Source organism: Hibiscus syriacus, unplaced genomic scaffold (genome assembly GCF_006381635.1).
Source record: "Hibiscus syriacus cultivar Baekdansim isolate YM2019G1 unplaced genomic scaffold, ASM638163v2 tig00117048_pilon, whole genome shotgun sequence".
Taxonomy (NCBI): domain Eukaryota; kingdom Viridiplantae; phylum Streptophyta; class Magnoliopsida; order Malvales; family Malvaceae; genus Hibiscus; species Hibiscus syriacus.
The window spans coordinates 4275651-4289565 of record NW_024063538.1 but is presented as its reverse complement, the minus strand read 5'-3'; the positions used below and the strand labels follow the sequence as shown (position 1 = coordinate 4289565).

General features: G+C 34.0%; 1 protein-coding gene and 1 pseudogene across 1 annotated transcript; both read right to left on the bottom strand.

Annotated features, from left to right (window-relative positions):
* Nucleotides 1-1560: 1560 nt before the first annotated feature.
* LOC120197567 lies at nt 1561-3263 on the bottom strand (annotated as a pseudogene).
* LOC120197566 (adenine nucleotide transporter BT1, chloroplastic/mitochondrial-like) lies at nt 3226-3753 on the bottom strand. Its single transcript, XM_039199056.1, has one exon. It carries the CDS (start codon nt 3751-3753, stop codon nt 3286-3288), a length of 468 nt encoding a protein of 155 aa, XP_039054987.1. The 3' UTR covers nt 3226-3285.
* Nucleotides 3754-13915: the final 10162 nt, after the last annotated feature.

The window sequence follows — 13915 nt, the reverse complement described above, 5'->3', positions numbered from 1 at the left end:
CCCAACCAATCCAAGGTAAGTTAATTCGAATCGAATATTTTAAATTTAAATTTAAATTTAAATTTTCGCAATTAAAGACGACCGATAAATTAATTGGTACCGAAAGGGCAGTTCAAGGGTGCTAATCCTTCCTTGACTGTAACCGACTCTTGAACCCGACACATTTTCGGTAATACGTGGATAAGGTAAGATGGTGTCCGATCAGCCTAAATATTTTTTTAAAATGATCGGTGGCGACTCTTAAGGCATTTAATCCAAGTCGAAGCCCAATTCAGGGGCCCAACCGAAAGACGGTTCCGACAGACACCTTCAATAAAATAAACAACTAATATAAATAAATTCTTATTTTAAGATGGACACGTGTCTACCTTAGGATGTACATGCATCTGCAGTGTGAATGTTGAAAAATAAAGGATAAAATATACCTCAAACCATTTTATCATTAGTTTAATTATAAACAAAACATGGACATGTCAAATAATCTCGGAGGTTAAAAGAATTATTATTTTCTTTAAAAATCATGAGTTTAAGTTGTTGTATTTTAGATTGTGTATTGTCAATAATTAAAATAAATTTAAACAGATATTATCTTAATCATCATAGACTATTTCAAGTAATAATAATAATAATAATAATAATAATAAACGAGACATTTTCTAAAAATTAAAGGTTAATCAACAAATTAAAATATTGTTATATACGAATAATTAATTGTTAAATATTAGATTAAAATAATAATGTGATATGATATAATAATAATTTAATTTATAAAATTTATATATTTTCTCAACTTAATTCCAATTTAATAATTTTAATTCTTTATACTTAAAAATTTTATCTGTTTAATCTTTATTCTCTTAAATTGCGTGTTATTATTCTCAAGTTGTTAAATTACTTTCTTATTATTTTTCTAGTAGAAAAATATTTTACAATAATTTGTTGCTATATTTTAATAATAAAAACCGATTAAATGATAAAAAATTTAAATACAAATGATTAAATCTACTAAATTATTTTGAAATAGAACCAAAATAATATAATATATAAGTTTTAAGGATTAAAACAATTATTATACTAGATAAAATAGATGTTCATTCCAATTTTAACTATAAAATAATTCATTTATTATATTATTTTAATTAAATAATTAAATTGTAATGTTTAGGAAATAAAATCTATTTATAATCAAATTAATAATTGAGTAACCTAAACCCCCGAAGGGTATTTGATGCAAAAAAATAATATTAAAAGAACCTAAAATGTATTAACAACTAATTGGTCTAGTAGAATGAGGCAATATATACTTTAAGTAAGATTAGAAGTTCGAACTCTTTGCGAATAGAGTGAAATGGGTTGGGAGGGTTGCCATCGTCTTTGCAATACTCAATCTAAATTAGTTGATCAATAGATCAAATTCCTGTGATTAATTAAAAAAAAAAAACTAAAATGGAATGAAGTGAACTGGGTTAAGAAACTAATGCAACGCTAGAAGACGTTGGAAACCGAGCTCGGCGACAAGCTCTACTTCGGGGGCAATTATAGAAATAATTGCACAAGGTGCTAAAAATCTATAAGTACAGACCCCTTGCTCGAAGGAATCCGGCTTTTCGAGCATATCGATAATGGAGTTTCTTCGCTCTCCTCTGATAATATCCTCTTGCATGCCTCATAGCACATGAATGAAATCCCAGCTGCAGGGACCAATTTCATGCCAGCTTGGACCCAAGCCTCTATAAAGCCCTGTGATTCCCTCTTTCTTGACTATGCTCGTCAAAGCATCGATCATGTTGCGGCAATGCCTTCCGTTAATAGCGCCAGCCTGCATCTCTGCTTCCGAGCCGCCTCGAGCGGGAAAGTTGCGGTACTCGAGATCGCACCGGCTGCTGATCCTATTAAAAGTGTCATAACATTCCCAATCTCCTCTTTCTTAAAAGCTCTCTTGTAAGCGTTTCTTAATGTATCATAAGCGAAATAATTAGAGGCAGCATAAGGAACCACTCCGATCAGACTCGGAGTAAGGCCTCTGTAGAGTCCTCCAGGCCCTTCCGCTCGAACGGTTTTTACGATGGCGTCGAGTAGTTTGTTGTAATCTTCCTGAAATCAGAACAAAGCTTACATCACATGAAATTAAGCTCATTAGCGGGTTATCAAATAGCGTTCCGAAAATGTGATAGCGACCGTTCGAAACCGATTTTTATAGTGGGTCACGGATTCATATTAATTTCGGTCGATTGCACCTGCAATTTAATGAGAATTAGACGATTACGCTGATAACAGAATGCAACAACCGTTATTCAACCGTGACGTATTTTTTTTCAGACAATGATGGGGAAGGAGAAAGGGAGAGGCAGAAGGCCAGAACTATTTTTGTTTCAGACAATGATGGAGAAGGAGGAAGGAGGAGGAATGGGAGGAGGGGAGAGGGAAAAACTTACCTTTGACTACTTGCTCTTTGTTCAATCTGGAGAATCTCAAAAAATGAAAATTAAGCTTGGAAATAAAAAAAAAAACAAAACAGATCCAAAAAACTGAAGAAAAGAAAAGAAGAAGTGAACAGTGTCAATGATTTTTGTTTGCGTTAATGTTCGAAGCCGACAACAACCCTTGATAGAACTAGAAAAATCGGGGGAGAGGAGGGAGAAAGGTTGGGAAAAAGGAGATTTATTTATTTTTAATAATTTTTAAAATATAATTTTAAAGGATATTTTAATTTGAGATCCTCTCATTTTTTGAATTTATAATTTAATCCTTAGTTTAAATGTAAAATTTAATTTTTATTTAATTTAGTCTTAATTTCAGTAATTTAAATTTATACAATTTAAATTTTATAATTTTATTTTAATTATATTTAATTTAGTCATTTTAGGGTAAGTTGTACGATATTAAAAAAAATCATGACCGTGATATCCATAATGATCGTAATGATATCTGTTATATCCGCAATCGTGATAAAAACGATGCGACCGAAATATGACCGCAAACACTATTAAAACCCTGCTCATTAGCTCTTTCTTCACCCAAAGTTCATGCTTACATTGACGGTTAAACGAGTTTTGAGCATCTCCAGAGGGTATGTCAACAACATCGAGCTAACTCCGGCAGCCGCACCGGCGATGAACGACGCGGGAAGAGGGAGTTTGGGCTGTTCCCTGTGTTCAGGTGTCAACTTTTTTTTTTTACCGTCTCGTATTCGAACAACTGCGAAAACGATTCGATTCAAGCTAAGAGTTCATACAAAGACAACAGAAGCAATTCACTGCCATGGTGAACAATTTAACAGAGTCCTTAAGCATAAGAAATGAAAGTGGCTAAACCAAAGACCTCAATCGCCTTGCTCGGAGCCACACGAATGACATTGACAAAATTGCCTCTAAACTGGCCTTTCCAACCCTCTGCCATGGTGATCTTATCAAACACTTGGGCCATAGAATTCGCAGAATTCCCCACCATCAAATGAGTCTTTATGGTCTCCAATGGGGCCACTGCGGTCCTTGAAACCGCACCGGCAACAGCACCACTCAGTAGCCGCCTTAGTAACTCGTTCTCAATCTTAATCCTCAACTTAAACCCACCCTTCTTCTTCTTCTTCTTCCTCTCTCTCTCCTTCCTTTCTTCCACTAACCTCTCGGCAACTTCAAATTCATCATCCAACACCAGATGTGGAACGAATCGTGCATGGAAACTTGCATAGTGAAGCTTCGCAGTGCTCAATTGGAGGGCTTGGTGAGATAACAAACCCAATCCCAGCTTCATTCACACTTGCAAAACACCCTTGTGGTTTGAAAGAAACCATTTTATTTGGAAAACAACATTCGATCTTTATACCCGAACCGATAAAAACCACATCTTTTTTGCCAACAACCGGTGAACTTTGTTCAGACATTTTAGTGTTTAGCTTCAAAGTTCAAACAAAGCAACGGACTCTCTCGTTGAAAAACACTGATATCATGAACTTAAAGGAAGAGAATTCAGAGGAATAGAAGAAAGAAGAGGAGAATGAACAAAAGGGTAATTTGGATTCTCTCTTCTCTTCTTCTCTCTGTGTTCCTCCAATGGAAAAAATGGAGGAGAGGATAGGAGAAGACAGAGAGGTCTGTGGCTATGGAGATCTGGTGATGAATGAAGACTGAAGGGCCAGTGTCGACTTAACTGTGAAAAAGGATGTTCCTTTGCTGCAAAGCGGAAGGAACGGTTACAATTTCACGAGGGTTGGCAGTTGTTCAATCAGGGCGGTCCAATCAATTTTAATGTTATAGGCGAAATAATAATTTTATATTCTTATACTTGTACCGTATAATAGATAAAATATAAATCATTTTTTTAAACAAAAATGTAATAGAAATTATAATCAAACAATATCAATACTAATTTACCTTTCGACTTCAGTGACAAATTTAATTTACCCAAAAAATTATTATAAAACCTAAATATACTAAACCTAAATATAACAGTAAAAAAATGGAGACATGTAAATATGTACTAAATATAATGATTTTCATTTACACAAAAAGAGAAGAGATTGGGGAAGACAGCCTAAAAGCAACAAAATTGGTTTTGTATTAGACACTACTTGATAACATTTGCATGGATGATTGACGCATCTGTAACCAGAATCATCGGCCAAATAAGCCCCATAGCTTCCTACAGACGCTGCAACTAAATATACTAAACCTAAATTAAACTCGCCCCTCTCCCTTCTCTCCACTCACTTCGTCTTCCCCGATCGAACGCCTTAAGGGCTTCAACTCACGCCTTAAGGGCTTTAACTCACGCCAGCCTCTTGAAAGAAATCCAAAGCTTCGGTCTTGGACTCCAATGACTGAAATAACCTCGGTAAACATCTAACACTATTTTACTTTTTTATTTTGATTCGAAAACAATAAAAAACAGAAAATGGTTGCATGGTATTATTTAAGGAAAATCCATACCTTTGTAAATGATCTTTTATTTTTATTGTTTAAGGAAAATCCATACTTTTGTAAATGATCTTTTATTTTTATTGTTGAATTCTCGCAAATACAACTGCGTTTTTTATTGTTACCAAACGTTTTTCATTCGAAAAGAAGCCCCCTAATATTACAATTGTTTTCCTTTCAAAGAAAAAATAAACCCTCCCCTCTCTGTTACTAGTGTTTCGAATAGGATGAGGATTTTTAATCGAATGGTTGCCTTTGCTCACTCCCTTTTTGTGTATTTCGCTTGCTAATGGTCCGAATGGTTTTTTCAAATCCTCTTTCTTCCCCCTTTTTTGTGCTCGAAATGATTCCCCTTTTCTATTTTTTCCATCGAATCATGCTTGTCCTCTTGTTGATTTTTCTTCGTTATTTGGTGAATTGAAATCCCAAAAATTTAGGGATTTAGGTTGTATTTTCTTTCTTAACTTTGGGGATGCTTTGGTAGATATTGAATTTTGATGATTTGGGTTACTGCTTGCAAATTTAGTGATGACGACAGGCTTGGCTTGAGCTGGTGTGCGGCGCTGGCAACTTGCTTCACAGGGCTTTGGGCTAATTTTTTTTGGATCAAATATATATATACACTATAAGTGCTTATAAATTGATGCCCCTCAAACATGTTGCCCTGGGCTAGGGGTACACAAAAAATCCGAATATCCGATTTTGCGAAAAAAATATCCGAAACCGGATTTGGGAAAAACCGATTTTTTTTAACCGGATCGGATTTTTTTAAACCGGTTATTTTAACCGGTTTGGAGAAAAAAACCTCGACCGATTTTTTTACCGGATAAAAAACCGGTTTGAAAAAAATCGATTAAAAAACCGGTTTTTATCCGGAAAAAAAAAAACCGGTCTGAGTTTAAAAAACTAGCCGTTAATATAGCCGTTGGGGGGGATTTTGTGACCGTTTTTGACCGTTTTTTTCTTTAAAAAATTACCATTTTACCACCCTAAACATGTATAAATAGGTTGGGGATGTATTTGGTTGATTACAAATTTCTCAAATCTTATTACACAACACTTAAACATCTCTCAAATCTTATTTTGTAATTTTTTGTTCATCATGAGTAACACGGCTGAATCTTCCGTCGGGGGAAACCTTGAAGTCGTGAGAGTGATCGAACACACTCGAAACAAAGACATTTGGGATCACTACGATTTATGTGAGATGTCAAATGGCTCGAGGAGGGCGCGTTGTAAACTTTGTCTAAAGTTTCTTACATCGGAAGGAAACACAACGTTGAAGAACCATTTGACAAAATCATGCAAGACACTTCGCTCAAGATCGGATCCTAGTCAATCGAATCTTACACCGCAAGGTGGTGTTTTTGTTTACGACAACGAAAAATTACGAGAAGCGTTTACAAAGTTCGTGATTACAAAAGCATTGCCGTTCGACCACTTTGATGATGAAGATTTCATGACAACAATTCAACAACTAATGCAACCACGTTATACTCAAGTAATTCGTACTACCCTTAGAAGAGATGATATAAAAATGTGGCGTACGGCGAGGGAAAAAATGATTTTAGGATTCCAAGAACACTGTTATGGTGTGTCGCTTACATGTGACGTTTGGAGTTCCCCTCATAATACCGAAAATTCTTTTTTAGCCGTTACGTCACATTGGTTAGATCAAGATAATTGGCAAATGATGAAAAGAACAATCGCGTTTGAATTATTCGGTGAGCCGCATACCGGTGCTAATTTATTTACACTTTTAAAAAGGGTAATTTGTCTTTATAAATTAGAAAATAAAGTTTTTTCTATATCCTTTGATAATGCATCGAATAATACAAACACAGTTCCAAGATTGAAAATATTACTTTCACCGATTTTAGACGGTGCGTTTTTCCATACCCGTTGCGTTGCACACATAATTAATTTATCCGTGCAAGCCGGTTTGGAGGTTATTGAGCCGATTAGATTAGAATTTAAAACAATGATAAAATCGGTTCTTTGTAACAACAACAAAAGACTAAATGATTATAAACGATTTTGTAAGTCCGTTAATAAAAAAGCTTTGGGTCCTAATTTGGATTGTCCAACTCGTTGGAACTCAACTTGGATGATGATGCATACTGCCTTAAGGCAAAGGGAAACATTGCAAACATTTCACGATCGGCTTTTCGAGAGGGGTCATGTCCCAAACATTTATCCGGATTCGAGTTGGGAAACTATAGCCAAAATAACCGATTTGCTTGAGGTTTTTAAAAATGCAACAACTTTTTTATCCGGTGTTTATTACCCTACTAGCCCGTTGGTTCTTAATCAAATATTTTTGTTGGCTACCCGACTAAATGACTTTGAATTTGAAACCGAAGTTTTTCAAGAAATTGGCTTTGCAATGAAGGAAAAACTTTTAAAATATTTTAAGGAGATTCCCCCCATTTTTACTTGTGCCGCCGCTTTAAACCCAACGTTAAATGTTGGTGGGGTTGAAACACTAATTGAACAAATTGTGTTTGCTTTTAATCTAACCGATGATGAACCCAACTTTGTCCAAAACCAAATAAATTATTTTAACAAATGTTTTCGAGACATGTTTGCAATTTATTTAACTAAATACGGATCAAGTAGTGTAATACACGATCAAATGAGAATGAATGCGGAATCATCTAGTAGACGTCCAAGTAACATAAATTTGAATCTTTTTAACACTCTTGTAAATTCCCAATCCAAACGATCACGTACTACCACCCCAAGTAGCGAGTTGGGAAATTACATGTCATGCGATTTTCTATCAAAAATGACATTTGAAGAGTTTGAAAGTTTGGATATTTTGGCTTGGTGGAAAGAAAAGGAAGCACAATTTCCGATTCTAGCCGCCATGGCCCGTGATTTACTAACCGTCCAAGCTTCTACGGTAGCTTCGGAATCCGCTTTTTCTGTTAGTGGCAGGGTTATATCGTAACGGAGATCAAGACTAAGTCCCGAGTCGGTGGAAGTATGCATTTGTTTAAAGGATTATTTGGATGGAGCGGCTCGTAAGCAACATATCACCACCCTAGAAGATGCAATTGATGCCGATTTGGAAGCAAACTTACACATTGAAGAAGTCGAACTTGGAATATCCCCTCCAAACGAAGAAGGCGAAGATGATGAAGAAGAGATGGCAATGTAGTTTATTTTATAACTTTATTTCAATTATCGTAAACTTTGTTTCAATTATCGAACTTGAATTTTTTAAGTATTTGAATTTATCGAACTTGGAAGTTTTTAAGTATTTGAATTTATCAAACTTGGAAGTATTTAAGTATTTCAATTATGTTGAGTTAATTAAGTATTTCAATTAAGTATTTGAATTTATCGAACTTGAGGTTTGATGCTTTCTCTTTGATTCTCTCTTGATTCTAGTTGCTTGATGTTTCTTGTCTTTGATCAATGGCTTCTAAGCTTGCTTAAATACACCTTGAATCACTTCTAAACGTTAGTGATAATTAATGAAGATAATATAGCCGTTTAAGTGTGAAAACATTTAATAAAAATGCTTGGAGCGTGGGGGAATCGGTACCCTCTCATAGGGAATCGGTTTCCTCTCATAGGGAATCGGTTTCCTCTCATAGGGAATCGGTTCTCTAAGTGTAAAATTCAAATATTTCGACCGTTGAATAGGGGGGAATCGGTACCCCCTATGGGAGAATCGGTTCCCTCCGAGCATTCTGGAAATCTCGGAGCCAAACCATTCAGTGAGGAATCGGTACCCCCTTGGGGGGAATCGGTTCCCTATGAGCAATCTGGAATATTAAAATCGGTTTTTTTAAAACCGGTTTTTTAAAAAAACCGGTTTTTTTAAAACCGAAACCGGTTACACCGGTTATGATATCCGGCCCTCCAAACCGGTTAGAAACCGAACCGGTTATTTTATAAACCGGTTTTTTTTCTATGGGAAAAAACCGGATCGGATAAAAACCGATCCGGATCGGATTGAAATCCGACAAATGTGCACATCTACCCTGGGCTAAGGCTCATCTGACACATGTATTGGGCTGGCCCTAGTTCAACCTCAATGTTACAAACAAAATATCTGCTTGAAAAGTACTACTAAATACGTAAAATAAAAAAAAAGTTTAAATATTTTAGGAAAAAAGTAAATTAGAAAGGCCGATTCAAGTGATTATTGTAATTATTAAAAATTATAAAATAATTATTATAAGGTGATTATTATGATATTATAATAATTGTAGAACTTTAATAAATTTAATGATATTTTAACAACACTATAATAAAATTTAGTGACTATCTTATAATAGCTTAGTAAAATTTAATGATGATTTTATAATAGTTTACTTTATAGTTTCTAAAAAGTTATCGACCAAAACGATCATTTGAATATAATAATCTCCAATGTATTTAATTTTTTTAATAAAAGAATAAATATTGTTGAACTATATTTTGATATAACAATTAAAGCAAAATATTTTTGGACTTGAATTGAATTTATTCAAAGTTTTCAAAAATAATTCAAAGTCCATTTAAAAGTGGAATTGAGCACAAAACGTTTTTCTGGACAAGTAGTATCAATATTGTTCTTACAGTATTGATACCTCATGAACAATACTGATACTGTTCATATGGTACTGATACCAAAAGTAAGAGAAGTATCGATACTCACTAGGTAGTACCGATACTACCAACATTGCTCAAATTCCATAATGCAAAAATGGTACAGATACCCAAAGGGTACCGTTACTACTCTACATAGTAGTATCGATACCATGAGCATAGTATCGATACCATCAGGCCCCAATGGCAAGTAACGACTAGTTGATTTAAATATAACAAAGGTAGTATCGATACTCCCTTTAGGAGTACTGATACCCTTTGTTTTGGGCATTTTTATTTTGCACGAAAATTGATCCCTAACGACACCAAAAACACCTCCAACGGCTAGAAACGGTCACAACAACATTCCAACATATAAAAAAAAGTTGAGGACACTTGAAGAAGGGTTAGAAACACCTATCCAAGCAATCAAACACAAGAGAAGAGTTTTTCATTCATATTTTCATTTCTCTTGTAAATATTGTGTTTGTGTGAGCTAAATTTGTGAGAGGTTTTATTGTTTACTTTTTTTATCTTTCATAAAAGGGGATTGGTTCTATCTTATCCAATTAAAATGATAGAGAGTTGTAAAGGTTATCTCTTTATCCTTGAAAAAGAAATAACAAATTAGTGAATTTGTTAGAAAATCCTTAGTGAGGAGCTAAGGTAGTGGATGTAGACTTGGTTGATTTGTCGAACCACTTTAAATCCTTTTGCCAAATTATTCTATCTTTTGCTCTCCTTACTCCCTAAATTCAATTTTATCTATTCACCCCCTTTACAACTCTTTCGGTTGTTCAAATTAAGCCTCTTCAAATCCTAACAATTGGTATCAGAGTTTGACTCATTAGAAGGTTTAACCACCTTGAGACAATCCTCGAAGAAGCTCTACTAATTCCTGACGCAACCGACAAAGAAATAGTTTCAACCTCCGGTGCCTACTACATTAAAGATTCACAACCGGTCAACAAACCACCATACTTCAATGGAGCAAATTATGCCTATTGGAAGAATATGATGATGCTCTTTATTCAAGCTAACGATCTAGGAGTCTGGAACTCTATCATGAAAGGCTACACCATTCCAATCAGCGAGATGGATGATTGGAGTGATAAAGAGAAGAACAAGTTCCAACTCAATGCTAAGGCTATGCACATTCTCTATTGTACATTAGGCCTATATGAATAGGGAAGAGTCTCCTCTTGTTCCAATACCAAGGAGATATGAGATAAGCTCCAAGTCACTCATGAAGGAACCGATGAAGTGAGGGAAACCAAGATAAGTCTTCTCAACCATAGCTACGAGAATTTCAAGATTAAACCCGATGAAGACATCAAAGTTATGATGGATAGATTTTATGTGATTGTCAATGGTCTCAAGGGATTTGGAGAAATAATCTCCAATGAGAAGCTTGTGAGGAATATGATCTACTCTCTTCTAAAGTCTTGGCAATTGAAGAAGACGACAAGGATTGAAGCTAGAGACCTAAAGTCTTTCACTCTCGACGAGCTGATTGGTTCTCTTATTGCTCATGAGTTGATGGTGAAGGAAGGGGAATAAGATGAAATGAAGCAAAACAATAAGAATGAGGTAGGCATTGCCTTCAAGTCTACCAATGAGAGCTATCAAGATTCTAGTGAAGAGATGGATGAAGACGATAAAGAAGAATAGATGGCCAAGCTCTTCAAAAAGTTTAAGAGATTCATGTCTTCCAAGGAAGTGAAGCATGAATAAGCCAAGAAGAATGGTAATCTGGTGTGCTTCAATTGTCAAAGAACGGGGCATGTCAAGTATGAATGCCCTCTCCTAAAGAAGAAGGGATTATCAAAGAAAAAGGCATTATCAAAGAAAAAGGCATTTGTGGCGGCTTGGAGTGATGAAGATGACTCCAATGATGAAGATGAAGTAGCCAACCTATGCTTCATGGCCATCGAAGGAGATTCAATGGTATCTTCTAACTCAAATAATTTAAATTCACATTCTTTTGGTGAGTTACAAGATGCTTATAATGAGTTTTATTTGGAATTTGAGACCATGAATTCCAAATATAAGAAATTAATTTCAAAACTTAAAGTTGAAAATGATTTGGTTTTGAAAACTAAAATTGATTTTGAAAATCAAATGAAATTTTGAAAATATGATGTAGAGTTTTCAAAAGTCAAAATCAATGATTTAGAAAAGGGAAATTTTGATTTAAAAGTTAAGCATGAGAGCTTAACAAAAGAAAAAGAATTAATTTCTCAAAACAACTCAATTTATTTAAAATTGACAAAATGCTCACATTGTCATTTTTATGGTCATTTGGAACATACTTGTCCCATAAAGAAAAGAAATTTTTTTAAAATTAGACAAGTATGGGTTTCAAAGGGAACAAGGGACATTGAAACTAATATTCAAGGATCTAAAGTAATTTGGATACCAAAATCTACTTAAATGTCTCTTGTAGGTGTGTGGGAGCAATTGTGATCAAAGTGAAGATATTCAAATGCTCTAGCCATACTTGAAAAGGAATTGAGAACCTCTAAGCTTAAATGCTTTTGATTTTGATTATTTGGTTGCTCATTTAGTTTTAAGCATGCATGAGTTGATCTTAAATGACTATGTTTTGTTTTCATCTCATGTATGTTGAAAAAGTTTTATGATGAGCATTTTAAAATTTTAATGATTTTTCTTAATTTTTAGTTCATCATAATGAATTTTGGTCAAAATTGATTTTCAATATAAATGATATCTCTCTAACAGTTGATATCAACTTTTCAAATGCTTTGTTTTTATAAATTTTAAATTTTTTGACATAAATTTAAATGTTTATGCATGTGTTTTAAATGTTAAAGATATCTCTCTAACAATTGATATCAAATTCTTCAAATACATAACATTTTTTAAAACTTTATGCACATGTACTTAATTTCAATAATTGATATTGCATAAATTATTTTAGACTTGGATAAATTGAATTTCATTTGCTACTAACATGTTTGTTATTCTTTGTTAAAATTCAATTTTGTTTAAGTGTCAAGCTTTTAAAGCTAATTTTTGTTTGGAATGCACATTTTGAGGGGGAGCTTTGATTTTTCAAATGGTTTTTAATGTAAAATTACTACTTACTCTCCAAAGTTATTTTTGAACTTTAAAGTTGCATTCCTTTTTGATCTAACAAAAAGGGGGAGAAGTATGGTTTGAAAAATTCAATTTCATAATGAAAAAAGGGGAGCTGAATATTTTCACATATTTTTAACAATTGATATCTTTTTCATTAAACATTTTATTAAGTGGGAGTTTTGCCAAAAACAATTTTTCAAATGTTTTGTTATATCAAAAAGGGGAAGATTGTTGAACTATATTTTGATATAACAATTAAGACAAATTGTTTTTGGACTTGAATTGAATTTATTCAAAGTTTTTCAAAGTTTTCAAAAATAATTCAAAGTCCATTTAAAAGTGGAATTGAGCACAAAACGTTTTTCTGGACAAGTAGTACCGATACTGTTCTTACAGTATCGATACCTCATGAACAGTACCAATACTGTTCATATGGAACCAATACCAAAGGTAAGGGAAATATCGATACTCTCTAGGTAGTACCGATATTACTAGCATTGCTCAAATTCCAGATTGCAAAATGGTACCAATACCCAAAGGGGTACCGATTCTACTCTACATAGTAGTATCAATACCATGAACATAGTATCGATACCATCAGGCTCCAACGGTTAGTAACATCTAGTTTATTTAAATATAACAAAGGTAGTATCGATACTCCCTTTAGGAGTATTGATACCCTCTGTTCTAGGCAGCTTTATTTTGCACGAAAATTGATCCCCCAACGGCTCCAAAACACCTCCAACAACTAGAAACGACCACAACAACATTCCAACATATAAAAACAAGTTGAGGACACTTGAAGAATGGTTAGAAACACCTATGCAAGCAATCAAACACAAGAGAAGAGTTTTTCATTCATATTTTCATTTTTCTTGTAAATATTGTGTTTGTGTGAGCTAAATTTGTAAACACCCTACCTTTGAGAGGTTTTATTGTTTAATTCTTTTTATCTTTTGTAAAAGGGGATTGGTTCTATCTTAGCCAATTAAAAAGATAGGGAGTTGTAAATGTTATCTCTTTATCCTTGAAAAAGAAATAACAAATTAGTGAATTTGTTAGAAAATCCTTAGTGAGGAGCTACGGTAGTGGATGTAGACTTGGTTGATAAGTCTAACCACTTTAAATCATTGTGCCAAATTTTTCTATCTTTTTCTCTCCTTACTCCCTAAATTCAATTTTATCTATTCACCCCTCTGCAACTCTTTCGGTTGTTCAAATTGAACCTCTTCAAGTCCTAACAAAGTTGTCCAAAGTTGATCTTGAGATCTAATGTCAGTTAATACCTCTTATCAATTTAATAAATGATGCTC

Excerpts from the sequence above, each read along its gene's own strand:
- LOC120197566 (XM_039199056.1), bottom strand. The coding sequence starts at position 3,753 with ATGAAGCTGGGATTGGGTTTGTTATCTCACCAAGCCCTCCAATTGAGC.